Here is an 18,875-nt window from a genome sequence, read left to right as displayed (position 1 = left end):
AGTTTGAGATTGTAGATCGGCTATTTTCAGAATGAACTATGTCATACATTGAAAAGACATACTCTCAAATAAGCATTTCAGGTTATCTTTAACAATTGCACTTGCATTAATTGACACAATCATGTTGTGTGCAATGCAACTTAAATGAAGTCTGCATCAAGTGGGGCTTGAAACTGGCAACCTTGAGGTTCTAAGGCACACACTTAAGCGAGAAGCCATTGGACCAACAGACCTGACCTGGTGAATGAGAGAGAGAGAGAGAGAGCGAGAGAGAGAGAGAGAGACGGAATAGATTGAAGAGAGAGAGAGACATGGAAACGGAATAGATTGAAGAGAGAGAGAGACATGGAAACGGAATAGATTGAAGGGAGAGAGGGAGAGAGCGAGAGAGACATGGAAACGGAATAGATTGAAGAGAGAGAGAGAGACTTGGAAACATAATAGATTGAAGAGAGATGGAAGCGGAATTGACATCTCAACCTATTGCCATTAACAGGAATCGAACTCTGAACCTTCGGATTGACAAGCTGCAACACTACCTATAGTGCTATAAGCTTTGTACAGGCTGAGGTTGTCTGTTGAAGATAAAAGTGAACCAGTGAAAGCAGCCGATCTACAAGCTCAGAAACACGTTGCTATCTGAAAAGTTTTGAGATTGTAGATCGGCTATTTTCAGAATGAACTATGTCATACATTGAAAAGACATACTCTCAAATAAGCATTTCAGGTTATCTTTAACAATTGCACTTGCATTAATTGACACAATCATGTTGTGTGCAATGCAACTTAAATGAAGTCTGCATCAAGTGGGGCTTGAACTGGCAACCTTGAGGTTCTAAGGCACACACTTAAGCGAGAAGCCATTGGACCAACAGACCTGACCTGGTGAATGAGAGAGAGAGAGAGAGAGAGAGAGAGAGAGAGAGAGAGAGAGAGAGAGAAGAGAGAGAGAGAGAGAGAGAGAGAGAGAGAGAGAGAGAGAGAGAGAGAGAGAGAGAGAGAGAGAGAGAGAGAGAGAGAGAGAGAGAGAGAGAGAGAGAGAGAGAGAGAGATGACATTTTACATCCTGCCAAGTGAAAAGCAACATGTGGTTTCACAGTGTCTGAATTAAATATTAGATTGTAATGTCTTAAAAAATTGCACATGCATTATTTGATGCAGTCATGTTTTGTGCGATGCAATTGAAAAGTGGAATGACCCACCTACAGACAGAGCCAGATAGACAGACAGAGTGAGAGAAACAGACAGCTCAACCTATTGCCATTGACAGGAATCAAACTCTCCACCTTCGGACTCACAGAATGAGACACTACAAGTAGTGCTATAACTTCATCCAGGCTGAAGTTGTCTGTTGAAGATCATACACTTTTGCCTTCTGTCATGAACCAAGCCCCTGTTTCACTAACACTAAGATCACTCGTTCACAAACCATTTACCAATAGAGAAATTGTATGTCTCCTCGAAACCGAAACCAGTGAAAGCAGCCGATCTACAAGCTCACAAAACGTTGCTATCTGAAAAGTTGTGAGATTGTAGATCGGATATTTTCACAATGAAGTACGTCATACATTGAAAAAACATACTCTCAAATAAGCATTTCATGTTATCTTTACCGTTTGCATATGTATTCATTGATACAGTCATGTTTTTTGCAATTCAACTTAAATGAGTCTGCATCAAGTGAGGCTTGAACCGGCAACCTTGCGGTCGTGAGGCACTCGCTTAAGGGAGAAGCCATTGGACCAACAGACAAGAACCTGTGAAAAAGGAGATCACACAGATGATACAGTTTCACGCAAATAGCTGAAAAATCCTGGGTTTAAGTGTTTTTCAAACTGCTCAAAATTGCAGACAATCTAAGGGCGGAGCTTACTGGTTAACGTGATACATGTGTTCCTCATGAGTCAAGGCACATGTGTAAGCAGGTTTAATGGCTGTCGGCCAAACGAGGCATGACTTTTGCCTGTTTAAAGTTTGCATTTAAAAAAAATCGCTATAGCGCCCCCCTTTGACCAATTGGAGTAAGATTGGTTTCAGTGATATTTGGAATGACCCTCAACATTACCGCAAAGTTTCAAAGAAATGTGAGTCTGCATGTATGTGTTAGGGGCAGATGAATAATTGTCATAAAACTGCAATATTCATTGGCTCATTAAAGCTTCATTTTTTCACTTATGGAAAATCTTTGCTGCTTGTTTGTCGGCATAGGTCCAAAGTTCATGTGTAAAACGTTTCGTGCAGATTACTAAAAAATCCCAGGAGGAGATAGGTTTTAACTGTTTTTCATATAATTCAAAATGGTGGGAGATCTAAAGGTCAGAGGTCAAAAGTCAGAGTGTGAAAGTTGTTCATCATGAGTAGACGCATGTGTGTATTGAAGTTTCATGGCTGTAGGTCAAACAGGGCATGAGTTGTACCTGTTCAAAGTTGGCATTTTGCTATAGCGCCACCTTTTGACGAAAGATTGTGAGAATTATTTCTTGATAGTTTTTCATGACCATCTACCATATGGCCAAGTTTCGTAAAAAGCGTATGCACGGTTCAGCCAGAACTGCGAAAAGTGGCAGAAGAAAAAAGAGGGCAACATTAAAACAGGTCCAGAGCTGAGCTCTGGCCCCGTAATGACCCACCTACCAGAGCCAGATAGACAGAGTGAGAGAAACAGACAGCTCAACCTATTGCCATTGACAGGAATCAAACTCTCAACCTTCAGACTCACAGGCTGAGACACTACCTGTAGTGCTATAGCTTCATCCAGGCTGAAGTTGTCTGTTGAAGATCATAAACTTTTGCCTTCTGTCATGAACCAAGCCCCTGTTTCACTAACACTAAGATCACTCGTTCACAAAACATTTACCAATAGAGAAATTGTATGTCTCCTCGAAACCGAAACCAGTGAAAGCAGCCGATCTACAAGCTCACAAAACGTTGCTATCTGAAAAGTTGTGAGATTGTAGATCGGCTATTTTCACAATGAAGTACGTCATACATTGAAAAAACATACTCTCAAATAAGCATTTCATGTTATCTTTACCGTTTGCACATGTATTCATTGATACAGTCATGTTTTTTGCAATTTAACTTAAATGAGTCTGCATCATGTGAGGCTTGAACTGGCAACCTTCAGGTTGTGAGGCACGCGTTTAAGGGAGAAGCCATTGGACCAACAGACAAAAACCTGTGAAAAAGGAGATCGCTCAGATTATACAGTTTCACGCAAATAGCTGGAAAATCCTGGGTTTAAGTGTTTTTCAAACTGCTCAAAATTGCGGACAATCTAAGGGCGGAGCTTACTGGTCAACGTGATACATGTGTTCCTCATGAGTCAAGGCACATGTGTAAGCAGGTTTAATGGCTGTCGGCCAAACGAGACATGACTTTTGCCTGGTTAAAGTTTGCATTTTCAAAAAATCGCTATAGCGCCCCCCTTTGACCAATTGGAGTAAGATTGGTTTCAGTGATATTTGAAATGACCCTCAACATTACCGCAAAGTTTCAAAGAAATGTGAGTCTGCATGTATGTGTTAGGGGCAGATGAATAATTGTCATAAAACTGCAATATTCATTGGCTCATTAAAGCTTCATTTTTTCACTTATGGAAAATCTTTTGCACATGTTTTTTGGCATAGGTTCAAAGTTCATGTGTAAAACGTTTCGTGCAGATTACTAAAAAATCCCAGGAGGAGATAGGTTTTAACTGTTTTTCATATTATTCAAAATGGTGGGAGATCTAAAGGTCAGAGGTCAAAAGTCAGAGTGTGAAAGTTGTTGATCATGAGTAGACGCATATGTATATTGAAGTTTCATGGCTGTAGGTCAAACAGGGCATGAGTTGTACCTGTTCAAAGTTGGCATTTTCAATTGAGTGCTATAGCGCCACCTTTTGACGAAAGATTGTGAGAATTATTTCTTGATAGTTTTTCATGACCATCTACCATATGGCCAAGTTTCGTAAAAAGCGTATGCCAAAAGTGGGAGAAGAAAAAAGAGGGGAACATTAAAACAGGTCCAGAGCTGAGAGCTCTGGCCCCGTAATAATTATGCAATTTGTCATTTTACATTTTTAATGCTTTATTTTGTTTTACTATCCAGACTGGTTAGATCCAGATCTAAAGTGAAATGGAACCATAGACACCACTGGAAGATTTATGTGTCCAAATTGTGCCTCAAATGCTTGTTTAATAAACTGAAGTCTTACAGTTGATTCTGAATTTACCAAACGGGCCATTTCAGACCAGTTGCTGATATGATGATGGTCATGTAAGAAATTATTAGATTTAATAATGCGGACAAAGTGTAAGGCTAAGGAAAGGTGCAGTCAGTGTCAGGGGTTATACATGCATGCCTGGTCAGTGTTGACAATAGAAAGTGGAGTGGTTCTTCACTACTACAGTTGAAGCAGTTGGAGATGTCATAATTTGATTGTGTGGATTGTTAGCCTGGCTCCAGGCCTTGTACACGTTAGCCACGCCCATTACAATGTTGTTGTTCTGGAATGAAACTAAATGAAAATTCAGGCTGAGTGTCAGGCTAGTGGATTGCCCCTGTTTAAAACAAAAATAAACAAATACATAATTTAACATCACATCCATTCAATGTGAATGATGGCATGCACACTGCGCTGCAAGCTACTTTAACTTTTCTCCAACATCTAACTTTCTTCATAATGGGTCACCCTAAACTATGGCCAGATAAATTGATGTGTATTGTAAATGTCCTAGATTGGAACAGTCTGAGAACGAGCCTCTGTGCGTATTACCTAATTCATAGTCTCTAAAAGGAAGAAGATTAGAAACGTTGATTGAAGCTCACACGTCGGCACAATATGCAAAAGGAATACGGAGCATCGTGGCCACGGATACATTTATAGAATCCTTACCCTGGTTATCTTTTGAAAAGTCTTGCGTTGCCCCACTTGAGCCTCATCCATAAATCTTATGGTTGTTTATTTATTTATTTATTCATTCATTTATTTACTTGCATAGTTATTTATTTCCCTGACGCCCCAGTATAATGAATGCAATCAGCTGACTTCCAGGGGACACTCACTGGAATAACACTCCATCACGCTTGTCAACAACCGTATGGGAACAACCACCGACCGGGATGAAGGGAAAACCCTAGGGGGGGTTACACACAAATCACTCACTCACACTCGCTCCGTGTTGAAGTTGTGTCAGAACAGGAAACTTGTGAGTGTATATTTACCTCTGAGAGTTAAATATATTAAGCTCTATAAAATAAAATAAATAGAAATAGCTGATTTACAAGCTCACAACGCGTCACATCGCGTTGTGAGCCTGTAGATCCGCAATTTGTTTACTTTATTTTATCGCCTGTACTGACATGCCCAAAATAGGGACGCCGGTGTTAACGTGGTTTAATGAACGCTGTAAGTAAGTAGGTCGGAGTGGCTTATTGTCGGTATCGGGCCGAGAACAAGGGTGCCTATCCCCTTTTCAATGTGCTAGAGCAGTGGTGCTCAACCAGGGGTCCGGGGACCACCAGTGGTCCTTGAGGGGGTTCCAGGTGGTCCCCAGCTAAATGATGGAGAGTTGGTAACCAAATGGACCCTTATACTGTAGATCTTTAACTCTCGAGAGCGTAAAATGAAACCAAATGTACCTGTATGGGTCCATTTGGTTTCATTTTACGCTCTCAAGACTTAAATTATTGTTTAACATCTGGCACTACTTAATTTACAAGAAGTCTACACAATTAGAGAATGTAGAAGAATCGTTCTTTTGATCAACGTTTGCCTCTGATCTCTCCTAATGGTACCACATCAATACAGCATGGAATTATGGACAAAACCTTATCCAACGATAACAAAATATTCAAAGTCTTGGGTGTGAGAGTCTAAATCTCATCAAATGGTGGTCAGTGGCTCAAATGCCGAATTAATAATGGTTGAAAACCACTGTGCTAGTCTAGAGCCCTGGGAGTTGGATTTCTGGGGTGGGGTGGAACACCTGCATCACGTCCCAGTACTATACCGCACAACTTAGGTAACGCCGTTCTACTCATACGCTGAGTTGGCGTGCAAAGCAATCTAACCTAGACGTTAGAAGGCGAGTGCTCTACCGACTGAGCTACCCGGACACATACGTACATGTATTATTCCTCTGCATTTCCTCTTACACCTATAAACAGCACTGTTGTTGGTTATTACTGCATGCTATTTTTGTTTATTTTCCTTCCTTGAGCTGATGTAATTGTGTGCAGCCATTCTGTGTTATTCCACTAAGTGTACTCTGGAAGTCAGCTAATTACAGTCATTATAGTGGGGCATCAGGCAAATAAATAATGACCACATATATTTTTATATGGCTTTTGGATTGAATAGAGCCATGTGGGTGTCATAAATAGCCTGTGTTCTGCTGCTGGGTTGAGAACAGCAGCTCGGCAGTGCCATTGTCAGCCGTTACAGCCTTTTGTCAGCACAGTCTGCTAATAAAAGGCCCTTCTCTCTCTCTCTCTCTCTCTCTCTCTCTCTCTCTCTCTCTCTCTCTCTCTCTCTCTCTCTCTCTCTCTCTCTCTCTCTCACTTTTTGACCAGTTTTTTCTGCCGACTGTGATGGCTGTCACAAGTTTGTGCATTAAACGCACCATCAACTTAACTACAGCACTTTAGGCCATAGTATCTGTGTTCCACTTCTTTTTTAAGTTGCTACACATGTCTACTACTACTACACACACACACACACACACACACACACACACACACACACACACACACACACACACACACACACACACACACACACACACACACACACACACACACACACACACACACGCACACACACACACGCAGCCCTCGTTCCTTTGTTCCCTGTCATAGGCCGTCTGATCTCAAAACGATGTTTACCGTCTCTTATTCTCTCTCCTATTCTGCCTGTCCTTGAAATGAAACCCTGTGATCACATGATGAGGCATAAAAGACACACAGTAAATATTTGACACTGAGAATGTTGACATTGAGGACTCAAAAGCTTGTCGTGTTTTGAAGTCGCAGATCAAAATATAATGCAACAAAGTCAGACATTTTTAGTCACAGATCAAAATATAATGCAACAAAGTCAGATTTTGTTTTGTAACAAGTCTCTATTTGTCTCCCCCCCCCAACACCCCCCCCCCCCCACCCTCTCTTTTTTCTTTCATATGGATCCGTTTGGCATTCTCTGCCCTTCATTTACTCTGACAGGTAAGTTCACCTTTTATGTGCATTTTGAAGCCTCTGCGCCATTACCCAAAAAACATTGTTTACCCAAACTGTCTTCCGTCTTAAAAGAAGTACCTGCGCCCGGGCTTTGTAAACTGTGAACATATTCCCTTAGCGTAACTGACACCGGGAGAATGGGGCAATTCCATTTATGCAGCCAATCTCATTGGCTACTGGAGAGATGCCAATCTGTCCCCACAGATAGGGAGGAGAAAGAGAGTGGGGCAGAGTGGGTAGAATACCATTTATTCATCCTGACACTGATCAGATAAACAGAAAATGATAAATGCTGTCTATTTTTACTTCCCTTTACCCAAATGGTAACTTTTTTTTATTCAAAAGGAAGCCTCTAGAATGCGGCTGTGCTTTTTACCACTCTATTTCAAAGTACCGTTTAGAAATTTAAAATTGCTTTAGAATGATTTGACCAAGAATTATGCACCTGCACCCACGATACATAAGAGATGACTGCATCAGGCGTGTGCGTCAAACTAATACTTTGCTAAATCTATTATGATTCAGATGCATAATTTAGGGACTTTGCTGAATGTCAACTAAATGGTGTGTTCTCTCAATTCTGTTGTTTTCGAGATTTTGGTAACACACGCATTATAATCTGCTTATAAGTAAGTAGTAAGTAAGCCTTGCCGAGCCCTGAGGCCCATAGGGCAGGAGCCTATCTCCTGTTTCCTTAGCGTGAGGCAGCTTGATGTACAAGTACATCCCCTGGACATGACGCTAGTATGTCGCAGGGACTTACCCCAATCCGACCCATGATGCTGAGTGCCAAGCAGGGAGGCATTGGGTCCCATTATTAGAGTCTTTGGTATGACCTGGCCGGGGATCGAACCCCGACCTCCCAGACTCAGGGCGGACACTCTAACCACAAGGCCACTGAGCTGGTAATCTGCTTATAACACTGTATTATATTAACAATAATCTTAATACAATGCAATACTTTATCATGTATTAGGAGTACTTCTCACTGCTTATAACTGTAATTATACATTATTATAAGCAGATTATAATGTATTTATACATGGCCTCATACAGTAAGTCATTCTAAAATTATCTATGTTCTAAGCAAATGATAAACACACATTATGATGCTTTATAGACATGGGCTTGAAGAAAAGGGTTGCTGAGATGGTAATATCACTTGATGCACCTTCCACCATACTGCAGCCATCTTGTAAAGCTGCAACTGTAAATGTACAACAGTCCTACTATTGATAGTTTTGTATTTTGCACTTATTTGATTGATGAGAAGCAACATTTGCCAGAAACCAAATGATTCACTCTTTGCAAAAATAATGCTTTTGAATGATCCGTCCACTTGTGTTTTCAGGCTTCTAGGGTCAATAATGGTGCAATTATATATAGAACAAATGCGTACAGTATTTATATTTCACACGTTTCATATCTCACAAGTCTATTTTATTTGATCTTTAAGTAATAATGTCCTCAGTTTTTAAATATAACAGCAGCACGTCTTAAAGCCTACCGTATCATGTCAACACGATGACATGTAATCACTGTCCTCAAATAACAGTCGTCCATAGATACTGTATCCTGTATTGTATAATGACAGCAGTAATATATTCTGTTGTCATATTTTTACACGGCAACATACGGTTGTTGCTTACGGTTTCCATCTCTTATCTGTGTCATCTGCGTAATGGATTTAAAAAAAAACACAGATACAAAAATAAGTGCCAGCACCATATAATGCTTTACAATGCAGCCACCACAATAATCTGCATATTAGGGTGTTGCCCTACATCTGCTCTAGTACGGGTTACATGGATGCCCAGATGCAGCCCCAGCTGTTTCCACACACAGTATTAGCTCACTGACTGACCCTGATGTTTGATGTTTGATGTTTAATGCAAGAAAGAGCACTGTAGTGTCAGATGAGCCTTCCCGGTCTTACCATGCCTAAGTGACAGCTATAAAGCAAATAACAACAACAATGATGTAATAATAACATAATCAAAATTGGCTTAAGGCGGTCCATGTGGCAATGCAGCTACGCCCAAATATGGAGTGTGTTCTCTAGCCTCAATGTGTCATGGAATCAGGCGCAAACAAATCAGCCTGTGTGAGATGTTCTAAAATGTTCAAAACATTTCTAAAATAAAAAATCTGGAAATATTGAAAATAGCAGATCTACAACCTTGACTATTTCACTAATTTAGAACATTTTTTAAAGTATAAAACAGGACTTGGAAAAACATCCACCAGTTGTACTATTACTGCATGCTGTACATACAGTAAGTAGCTGTGTGTTCATGCCCCTGAAGTACATGGAATGGAGATTGCTAACCAAACCTACTTTGCCCGTTTCATCCTCCCTGGCATTTAGTAGCCATCACATCCTACTCAGTCAAGAATTGTGGCTCTTCTTAGTCGTTATTATTATTAATGCAGTGGAGCTGGAACAGAGTGCATGTAAATGAAGCTGTGGGTGTAGAGAGAGAGCACGCTGCCAGGAAAGTTACCCTGGATAAGAAATGTAATTATAGTGTTTTATTTGACCTGTGTTGGTGAGGTAAACTGACATGTGGCCAATTTGTTCAAATTAAACAGAGAAATGGCCGGGAGGTAAGCCATTTTATATTGTGTGAACCAGATGGATGGGCGCCTCTTCCTCCACCGTCGTTTGGCGCTCTCATTCGAAGCATAGGGATATAGAAGAAGAGTGGAGGAGAGACAGAATTGAGGTAGATGAAGATGGCATGGAAAGCCATGGGAGGTCAAAGATGATGATGATTAGAATATCGATCCTGATAGACCACCCAGTATAACATACAGCCACCCACACATTGCCATTATTCATTAGCAGCACCATACAGCCTATCACAGCACGCACTGCCACCCGTGATTTAGCTTCCCATCCGATTATGAGGGGGTGTTAGCATTTTATTACGCTCCGCTAGTTCCAGTGAAACAGCAGAAGGGTGCCTGATCAATACCCCACACAGTAAGCCAGGTTCATTAATTTGTTAAATGTTTGTTTGCATCTTTATGGTTGTGATGCAAACTTTTCCCAAGGATGTTTGGAATGATGCCACACACGCACACGCACACACACCAGAGTCCTGCAGGGGTCCAATTTTGAGAACACGCGCCCGCCCCGCCCGTCAATACTCAGATCCGTAGACCGACCCGTCACCCGTGATTATTTCAAAATACGAACCAGACCCGCCCCGCCCGTCAAATAAACGACCCGTTGTCCGCCCGTTTACCTGTGATGCAGAGTAAAATGTAAATCCTATTGAAAAGTGTGTTGAAAAAGATAGCAGCCTTCAACAACAGCGCTACATTCAGTGGTCAGGTTCGTACAGAAATCAAGTGAAGACGGAGGAGCGAGCTTAAGCCACACGCGCGAACGCGCATCTACGCAGCACACATGTGTCGTTGTTTACGTCGACAGATAGTTTTAATTTGAAGGTTTAACAGGATGTTCAATGTGTTTTTGTGAGTTAAGATAACTGACCAGCGTGCTCCATGCAGTTGTGCTGTGTTAAGTTACACAAGTGACGTTGTTTGGGCGGAAACAGTGCCTTCTGATTTTCACAATAAAATGATACCCGCCCGCGATTAGTTCAGTACCGCCCGTCCCCGTACCCGTGATCTTATCAAAGTAAAATTTTCACCTGTTTTCACCCGTCAAACGCGGGTACCCGGCCCGTTGCAGGACTCTGGCACACACACACACACATATACACACACACACACACACACACACACACACACACACACACACACACACACACACACACACACACACACACACACACACACACACACACACTACGGACAGGACAGAAATGTTGTTATAAATACCATGTTTATCTTTATGTTTCTTGCCATTGTTAACCACAACCCTATCCACAAAACCTAAACCTAGCCCCTAGCCCTAAGCCTAACCCTTAAATGCCTAATCCTATAACCCTGACCCTGGCCTGAATGTTTTCAATTTTTTTATACTTATCTTGTGGGGTCCGGCATTTTGGACGTCACTAGAAAGCTGTTTCTCCTTGTTTGGACCTCAAAAGTATAGTAATACCTTAATACCTGCCATACACACATACACACACACACACACACACACACACACCACGCACGCACGCACGCACGCACGCACGCACGCACGCACGCACGCACGCACGCACGCACGCACGCACGCACGCACGCACGCACGCACGCACGCACGCACGCACGCACGCACGCACGCACGCACGCACGCACACACACACACACACACACACACACACACACACACACACACACACACACACACACACACACAGTGCTGCGTAAGCAACACGGTGTCTTGGCCGTTTGTGTGTTTTGGTAGATGGATGGCGACAGCGGTGTAGTGTTTAGATTTATCGCAGCGAGCTACCTGCGCCGTTAGTCCAGCTCCGCGGGGCTCCTGCCTGTTGTCAGTGTTTGACTCTGACCCCTGGCTGCCACGCTCACACATACATCCCACTCTCTGCCAAGCAAGCGTCCTCTGCATGCTCTCATTACATTGGCTTGACCTTTGTTCTTTATGTCAATAACTCAAAATTACTATCACTCCGTCTCACAGCCTTCATTAGCCTGACTTTGTTGCTCGTGCCAAAAATAGTCAATCTACAAGCTCACAACACGTTGCTTGCGATATATTGCAAATATTACTGCTTTTGTATTGGCTATTTTCGGACAAACTGGGCCGCCGTGCTCTTATTATTAACCAACAATACAGTCCTTGAGGGGTTTGTTATGGTCTTATCTCGGTTGATTGTATTATCTCTTTCATAAGCACATGTGCAGATAGCCACACACACACACACACACACACACACACACACACACACACACACACACACACACACACACACACACACACACACACACACACACACACACACACACACACACACACACACACACACACACACACACACACAGTACAGCTGGGAGACAATAGCTCCAGTGCCATTAGCAAGTGCATTATCCAACCATCACATACCCCTTTCCCAACAGCTGTGGCCCCATTGTGTACAATTCACACTTTCATGACCATTTTCTCATTCAAAGAACAACATATTATACTTAATATTCTCCAGACGATGATCCAATATAGGACTGTGGTTAAGTCACCTATTTGACCACTAATGATCTGCTAAATCAATGAAGGATTTCCATATGAATAATAGAATAACTCTCTGACCAAGAGCAAAAGATGTATGCATTTGTTATCACTCTGATCATTTTTGGTTACCACTCATCTGTATAGATTTTTTACCAAGTATCATCAATCAGGGCATTAATAATGGCCGCTGTCCAGAAAGCTATTACGTCCCCTCTGGGAATTCTCCAGGCTTAGGTCAAGCAGACATTTGATCCATTGTCAGCTAGATGCATTGGTCAGTTTCTCTGCATTTAGTGTGCCTAATTGTAAGTCTTGTGAAAACAGAGAGAGAGAAAGAGAGAGCTGGTATAAGCAGGGATAGAGATGGGCCTTAAGTACCTATCATGCCAGGCCTTAAGGGCTCAAACCTTTTAAAATATTCAGCCCATTTCTCCACCTGCTGTTGCTCTCATTGCTTGTTTAAGAACAGACTGAAGCAAAATCAATTTTGGTGCCAAATTCTTTCTAGGCTGGGCATCATCCAAAATTCATACACATGAAGGTGACCACCTAAAGATGTACCCTGGAGTTGCATGATTTAAGGTGCTGTGCAGAATGTGAAACGGAGAAAATTCAAAAAAACATTTGAAGATAAGAGAATGAAGTAAAGCTCACTCATGTTCAAGGTGTTTACCTGCTATGCTCATTTGCATGCAGATGACTTGGCGGTTATGATTAACAGTCATGTTGAGTCTCAACGTGGGACACTTGCTACAAAATATGATGTCATGAATAAGAAGTAGATCATGAATCTCAAATGGCAAGTCTGAGCTGTGGTCTCTCCGCCGACCATGGCCACTAAAAGGTGAGCTGGAAATGTCAGTGTTTTCCCTACTCTGAGGCTATGATCGTTTTCAGGTTCAGTTTAACAGTTGGTATGATGCACTGCAGTATTAAGCCTATTTTGGGTTTTCAGCGTTAACCACTTATCTACTTCACCACAAATATTTTCTACATGATTTTGAGACTATGCTATTAAAATAATAATAATAATCAATATTGTATTTTATTTTTAATAACATGGCAAAATCAAAACACCACGGTTAAAGCAATTAAGCCAACACTATTTGGTGCATGGCCATCAAAGAACATGTTTAATTAATTAGATGTTGTCTATTTTGTCTATTCTGTCTATTTTGACAGGAGAAACATGCAGTGTATTGCTTGAAAGAAAATACTGGTGTTAGTGAGTAATTTATTTCCCTCGTAAACTAGGAATGACATTCATTTGATGTGGTGACCCTGTAGCACATTTATTGTCATGCACGGTTGAGGGTGCTTATAGATGACCTCATATTTCAGCACTAACTCTGCGCTTGGGCAGCGACCAATCCCAACTTGAGTTTTACTGTCATTGCTGCTTTAAATAAAATGGCACATTTATCTGGAAACTCGAGCCCCATGCTGTCAAAAATATTACCTGAAAAGAACAAGGAAGGTGTTGGACTGCTGAAAGAGCATAATTTCTGACGAGGGTGACTGATAGCTGGATGGAGTTTCAACATAAATAGATCCTCTGAGCCACAGCGGATAATATACGTTTGGACTTACTTGACCATCACTTTGCACACAATATACATTGAAGGAACCATCTCATTACGTATTAGCTTATTCGGAAATTATGCATTAGGCCTCGAGATGAGGGAAACAAAAACTCACACCAGTATTTTCCTCTAAACAACAGTGCAATGTCCTGTTATAGAGTTTAGGATTTCTTAAATTCAGGAAACAATAACTTTATGCAAGGTTTCACCTTTTTTCAGAAGAGATTTAGTTTTTAGGTTATAGTTGATTGATAACGTGTATCCTATTGGCACGTGTCATGCAGATAGACACACATGTTGTGTGCAATCTGGCCACACACAGACACGCTTCGTGCTGAAATTTAGACACACATAGTCACAGACACAGGTGCATACAGGCGTGCATGCACACGCACTATGCAAACCAATTATGTCATGATAATGCAAACGCAACGTCTTATTTGTGGGTGCTGACAGTGGGGCTAATTTACAACAATAACCCTCTTGTTTGATATACTGATTACGCCTGTGTGCGTGCATCTATTTTTGTGTCTTCGTGCACGTGTGTTTGTGATCGTTAGCCAATTGAACCTTAGCATCCCTATTATGGACATATTATAGGTGAACATTATGCAAAAATAGCAGATCTACAAGCTCACAACATGTTGCAACGTGACACGGTGTGAGCTTAAAGATCAGCTATTTTCAGTGAAGAGATTCTGTGCGGAAGTAAAAAAAAAAGGAGGAACCAGGCATAGATCTCTGAGGGACCCCGGTCAACTGAAGCATATGGGGTTTAAGTGGTTAAACTTCATATCGATGCTGCTGCAGCAGCAATAGGCCTACGGTAGGTCAGTGTTAGAGAATGTGTAGGATGTGAAGTGCTCCCTCCTAAACAATTGGCAGACTAGAGCTACAGTGTAAGAACATGCACACTAGAGAGCAGTCTGTGCCCTCGCTCTGCAGTCGTTGTGATCCTCGTTCTCCTCTCTCCACTTCACATTACCCACCATGTGTACGTATTATGTCGCAGGATACAGGAAAACACAACATCTGGTATAGTGCACGCATTCACACAAGGAATACCAGAGAAAAAAAGGCATGACATACCTCAAAATGGCCTTGTATTTAAGGAACATTTCACATTACATGAAAACACAGTGAGGGATATTTGTATGTGTTTATGTCCGTTTGAGACAACAACAAAAGAAGCCCCGGTGTGGTAATTTTTCAACAAGGCTATTTTAGAGTGCATTTTGATTTAAATGTGTAAGGCAAAGGCGTTTGCTGTCTCATGTATGCCCCCACTCAGTGAAAAGGAGCTGCCGCTCTTGCATGACAGCCAAAGATTGTGAAGCAGTGAGAGAAGCATAGCTATAGATCGTTGACGCTCTACTTTGTTTACTTGGATGGTGCACAAATAATCATATAATCATTATGAAAATATGCCATCTGATTAAAATGCAGGAGAAAAAAAATCTATTTACAGAAAAGAAACGGGGAGGAGGGAGGGGGGGGGGGGAGAAAGCAACTACAGCATTGATTGCGAGCCAACACAGTGAATAACATACATGAGAATTTAAGATAGAGAAAATGGTCTGAAATTCAGATAAGGGTTCTGACCAGCTTAAACATTGGAAATGAGGTGCAGATATCGCACTGCCCCTTTTTATTTATTTATTTATTTTCCGTTAGACACACTGCAGAGACACACAAGCAAACGCTCTCCAGTCTAACAGCAGAAGAATTGCATCTCTTTATCATTCATCCTCTCTCAAAGGCTTTTCACACACTCAGAGCATTTTACTGTGAATAGCAGTTCATTTATTTAAACATTTTTTTTGTAGTTTACAAAAGAACTAGAATAGCATCTTGCATCATTTTTTCCTCCACACTTGCATTTCTGTTTTAAACATATTTTACACATACTTTTTATCTTTACACTTTTTAAATCCAACTGAAACATATACATATATATTTATATATTTTTTAAATCTTTTAAATGTTGTTTATCATTGTCAAATGTCGTGTTTGCCACATAGAAAGTGTTTGTTGTTGTGTCCCCAGTTTGATTCTTAGACAATGTTAGAATGTCCTGAAGTGGAAAGAAACATTAAAGCTCAAATATCCATCCTTTGTGAGAGAAAAGCCTCAATACCCCACAACATATTCCTATTTGTGTTCCTGTAGAAAGTAAACAGGTCCAAGAGTCAGGTCCCGATTTCGCCCAGTATGGCCTCTTCCAGCCAGCAGTAAATCCACTGTAGTAGACTCACACCCATAAAGCCCACTCCTTCCGTCCAGGAAATAAAGCAGCACAGTGAGACGCAGTGTAAAAAGTGTCCAAAGGATCCCTCTATTCCATTTGTCCCATAATACCCCCTGCCCCCTCCTCCCTAATATATCCAAAAAAGGGCTTTATATCCAGATAAACACAGGTAAACGCACATACTCACAAAGCAGGGTCACACTTCACATTCCCGAGAAGGTGGCTGCTGACAGGTGCATGAGCCATATTCGTTGATGATGACCAGGGCTCCCTCGATGTGGTTCGGTTTATAGTCAACATAGTATTCCGGTGTGGAAATCGCAGCCATCTGCTGCATGCTTTGCTTCTGCTTCTGTTTGCGGCGTTGGCTGCTGAAGCACTGCCTCAATTGTCTTATTCCGGCTGGAAAGCACTTCCAGGCCACGTAGAGCATTAGCACCACGATGAGAAAGGAGAAGATGAGTGCCATGGTGCCCGTCACCACTTTGTGGATCTGCATGGTGCTCTCCAGGTCATCGTGGCCCACTGTGACAGTGAAAGAGCCGGTGACCACCTCTCCACCCTCACCCTCGTATGGGTTGGGTGTCACCGGGCCTGGGAACACTGGGCCACCGTGGGCTCGGTCTCTGGTGGAGGCAAACGGGCCTGCCGTAGTCACCCCCATAGGTGGGTCTTCACACAGCTGAAAGGCATACACAGCATCCAGCACGTCCTCTCCCTGTGCTATGTCCGGGCTCGAACACAGTAACGAGCTGTCATGCTGGCCACGGAAAGCGCTCAGCCAGGAGGCCAAGGCGCACACGTTGCGACTGCATTCCCACTCGTTGCCCGCCAGCGTGATGCTATCCAGAGAGGACCACGAGTCCAGGATGCGCTGGTCCACAGAGGTCAGCCGGTTAGAGTCTAGCATGAGCACCTTCAGGTTGGGTGCACTCTCAAAAACGTGTGGCTCGATGTACTCAATTTCATTGGCCGACAGGTCAATCTTCTCCAGGAAATGCCAGGTCCAGTCCAAGGTGCTGACCACGATAGTAGCAAGATTGTTGTGCATATACAGAGTACGCAGGGAGATGAGGCGGGGGAAGTGGGCCAGGTTGACTTTAACCAGCTCATTGTGTTCCAGATGCAACTCAGTCAGCTTGAACAGCCCAGCAAAGGAGTTCCGTGCCAGGCTCTGCAGTTGGTTGTAGCCCAGGTCTAGAAACTGCATGCTCCTGCAGTCTTGAAAAATCCGCACAGGCACGAACTTGAGAGCATTGTAGCGCAAATGCAAATTGGTAAGCTTTCTAAGGCCGTGAAACAGGTCTGGCTCGATAACCTGCAGTCTGTTGTAGGATAGGTCCAGAATACGAAGATTTGGGAGGGGCTTGAAAGTACCGTTGGGCAGACTTTCGATCCTGTTGCTGCTCAGATCCAGCTCTTTGACCCGCCGTAGTCTGTCAAAGGCACCCTCCTCCACTATGTCAATGTTGTTGTGATCTAGGTAGAGCCAGGTAAGCTGTGACAGGCCAGCAAAATGGCCCTCACGCAGCTCTGTCAGGTTGTTCTCTCTCATGGACAGGCCCATGGCGCTGCTCAAGTTGCGAGGGATGTCTGTGAGGTTTAGCCCCTCGCAGTACAGCAGCTTGCTGTCGCAGCGGCACAGCCTTGGACAGACACCCTCTGCCAAGGAAACCATCCTCAGAAAAATGCCCAGTGAACACAGTATCAACCCAGGGGGCTTCCTCAGTGGCCACTTTAAGTACAGCCCAATTAGAAGGAAATCCATTAGCATAAATATCCAGGGATGGTGCCGAGAGAATGTCCATTGAATCGCTCTGGATATTATTTTGGCTCCTTTCACATCGTAATTAATTGGCTCTCTGTCACAAAAATGCTCAATCTTTTCACTCGTCGTTAGTTCCTCTCCTATTTTGTCGTGAAAGGCGATATGATTATATTATGTATTTATTCTTACTAAGTAGGAATCCTTGTTGAAAAAAAGAAAAACGGAGAACAATAACAGGCAAGTCTCTTCGCTCATGTTAGATATCAAACGGCGTGTGGAGAGCAGAGGGGGTGAAAAAGCTGTCTTCATTGAGCGACCTCACATGAAAAGATTCCTACTCACCCCTATCCAGAGGCTGACAACCTCCATTCAGCGGCTCCCTTTGTGCCCTAACACTAATTATGTGCGAATCTAAAAAAGACCCCAGTGTGGTACAAATTTGCCCCCCCCTCCCTTCTCTCTTTTCAGTGGACAACCAGATCCTTGGCAGGCTTACAATGTCTTAGTTCTCCTCGAGTGAAAGAGCCAGAAAGAGAAGGAATCCAAGTAGCTTTCAGCGAGGTGGTAGGAAGTGCAAGTTCCCCCGTCTGCATGCGTGAGCACTGTCTGCTTTCTCTTGCTCCTCCGCAGTCCTCTGCTGCAATGATCAGAGGAGGGCACAGAGAACCAGGGAGTGAAAAAAAAAAAATACAAAGGGAAAAATCTTTTGAAAAATCGGGGATCGCTGTTTTCTCCTCCCCTTTCTGCTAAAGTTTAAGCCGATCTGTCAACGCAAATTAACGTCCGTCACATAAAGCAGTCACTGACCTGCAAGGTTTATACATCCATTCAAACGGGTCATCATTCTTTTCAGTGGCTGACGTTTCAGAAGGAGGAGAAAAAAAAAAGAGAGAAAGACCAGAAAAA

At 42.6% G+C, this 18,875-nt stretch overlaps 2 protein-coding genes across 2 annotated transcripts in view; one reads left to right on the top strand and one right to left on the bottom strand.

Annotated features, from left to right (window-relative positions):
* ctnna2 (catenin (cadherin-associated protein), alpha 2) overlaps nucleotides 1-18,875 on the top strand; it is a 574,287-nt gene that overhangs the window by 384,357 nt on the left and 171,055 nt on the right. The window lies entirely within an intron of this gene.
* On the bottom strand, nucleotides 16,398-18,390 carry lrrtm1 (leucine rich repeat transmembrane neuronal 1; the record flags this gene model as incomplete). The annotated part of the gene is made up of 1 exon (XM_080452508.1): nucleotides 16,398-18,390. Exon 1 carries the CDS (start codon nucleotides 17,973-17,975, stop codon nucleotides 16,398-16,400), a length of 1,578 nt encoding a protein of 525 aa, XP_080308634.1. The 5' UTR covers nucleotides 17,976-18,390.

The sequence above is a fragment of the Gymnoscopelus braueri genome, assembly GCF_963280865.1.
Source record: "Gymnoscopelus braueri genome assembly, chromosome: 2".
NCBI lineage: Eukaryota > Metazoa > Chordata > Actinopteri > Myctophiformes > Myctophidae > Gymnoscopelus > Gymnoscopelus braueri.
This window is presented reverse-complemented; position numbering and strand designations above follow the sequence as displayed.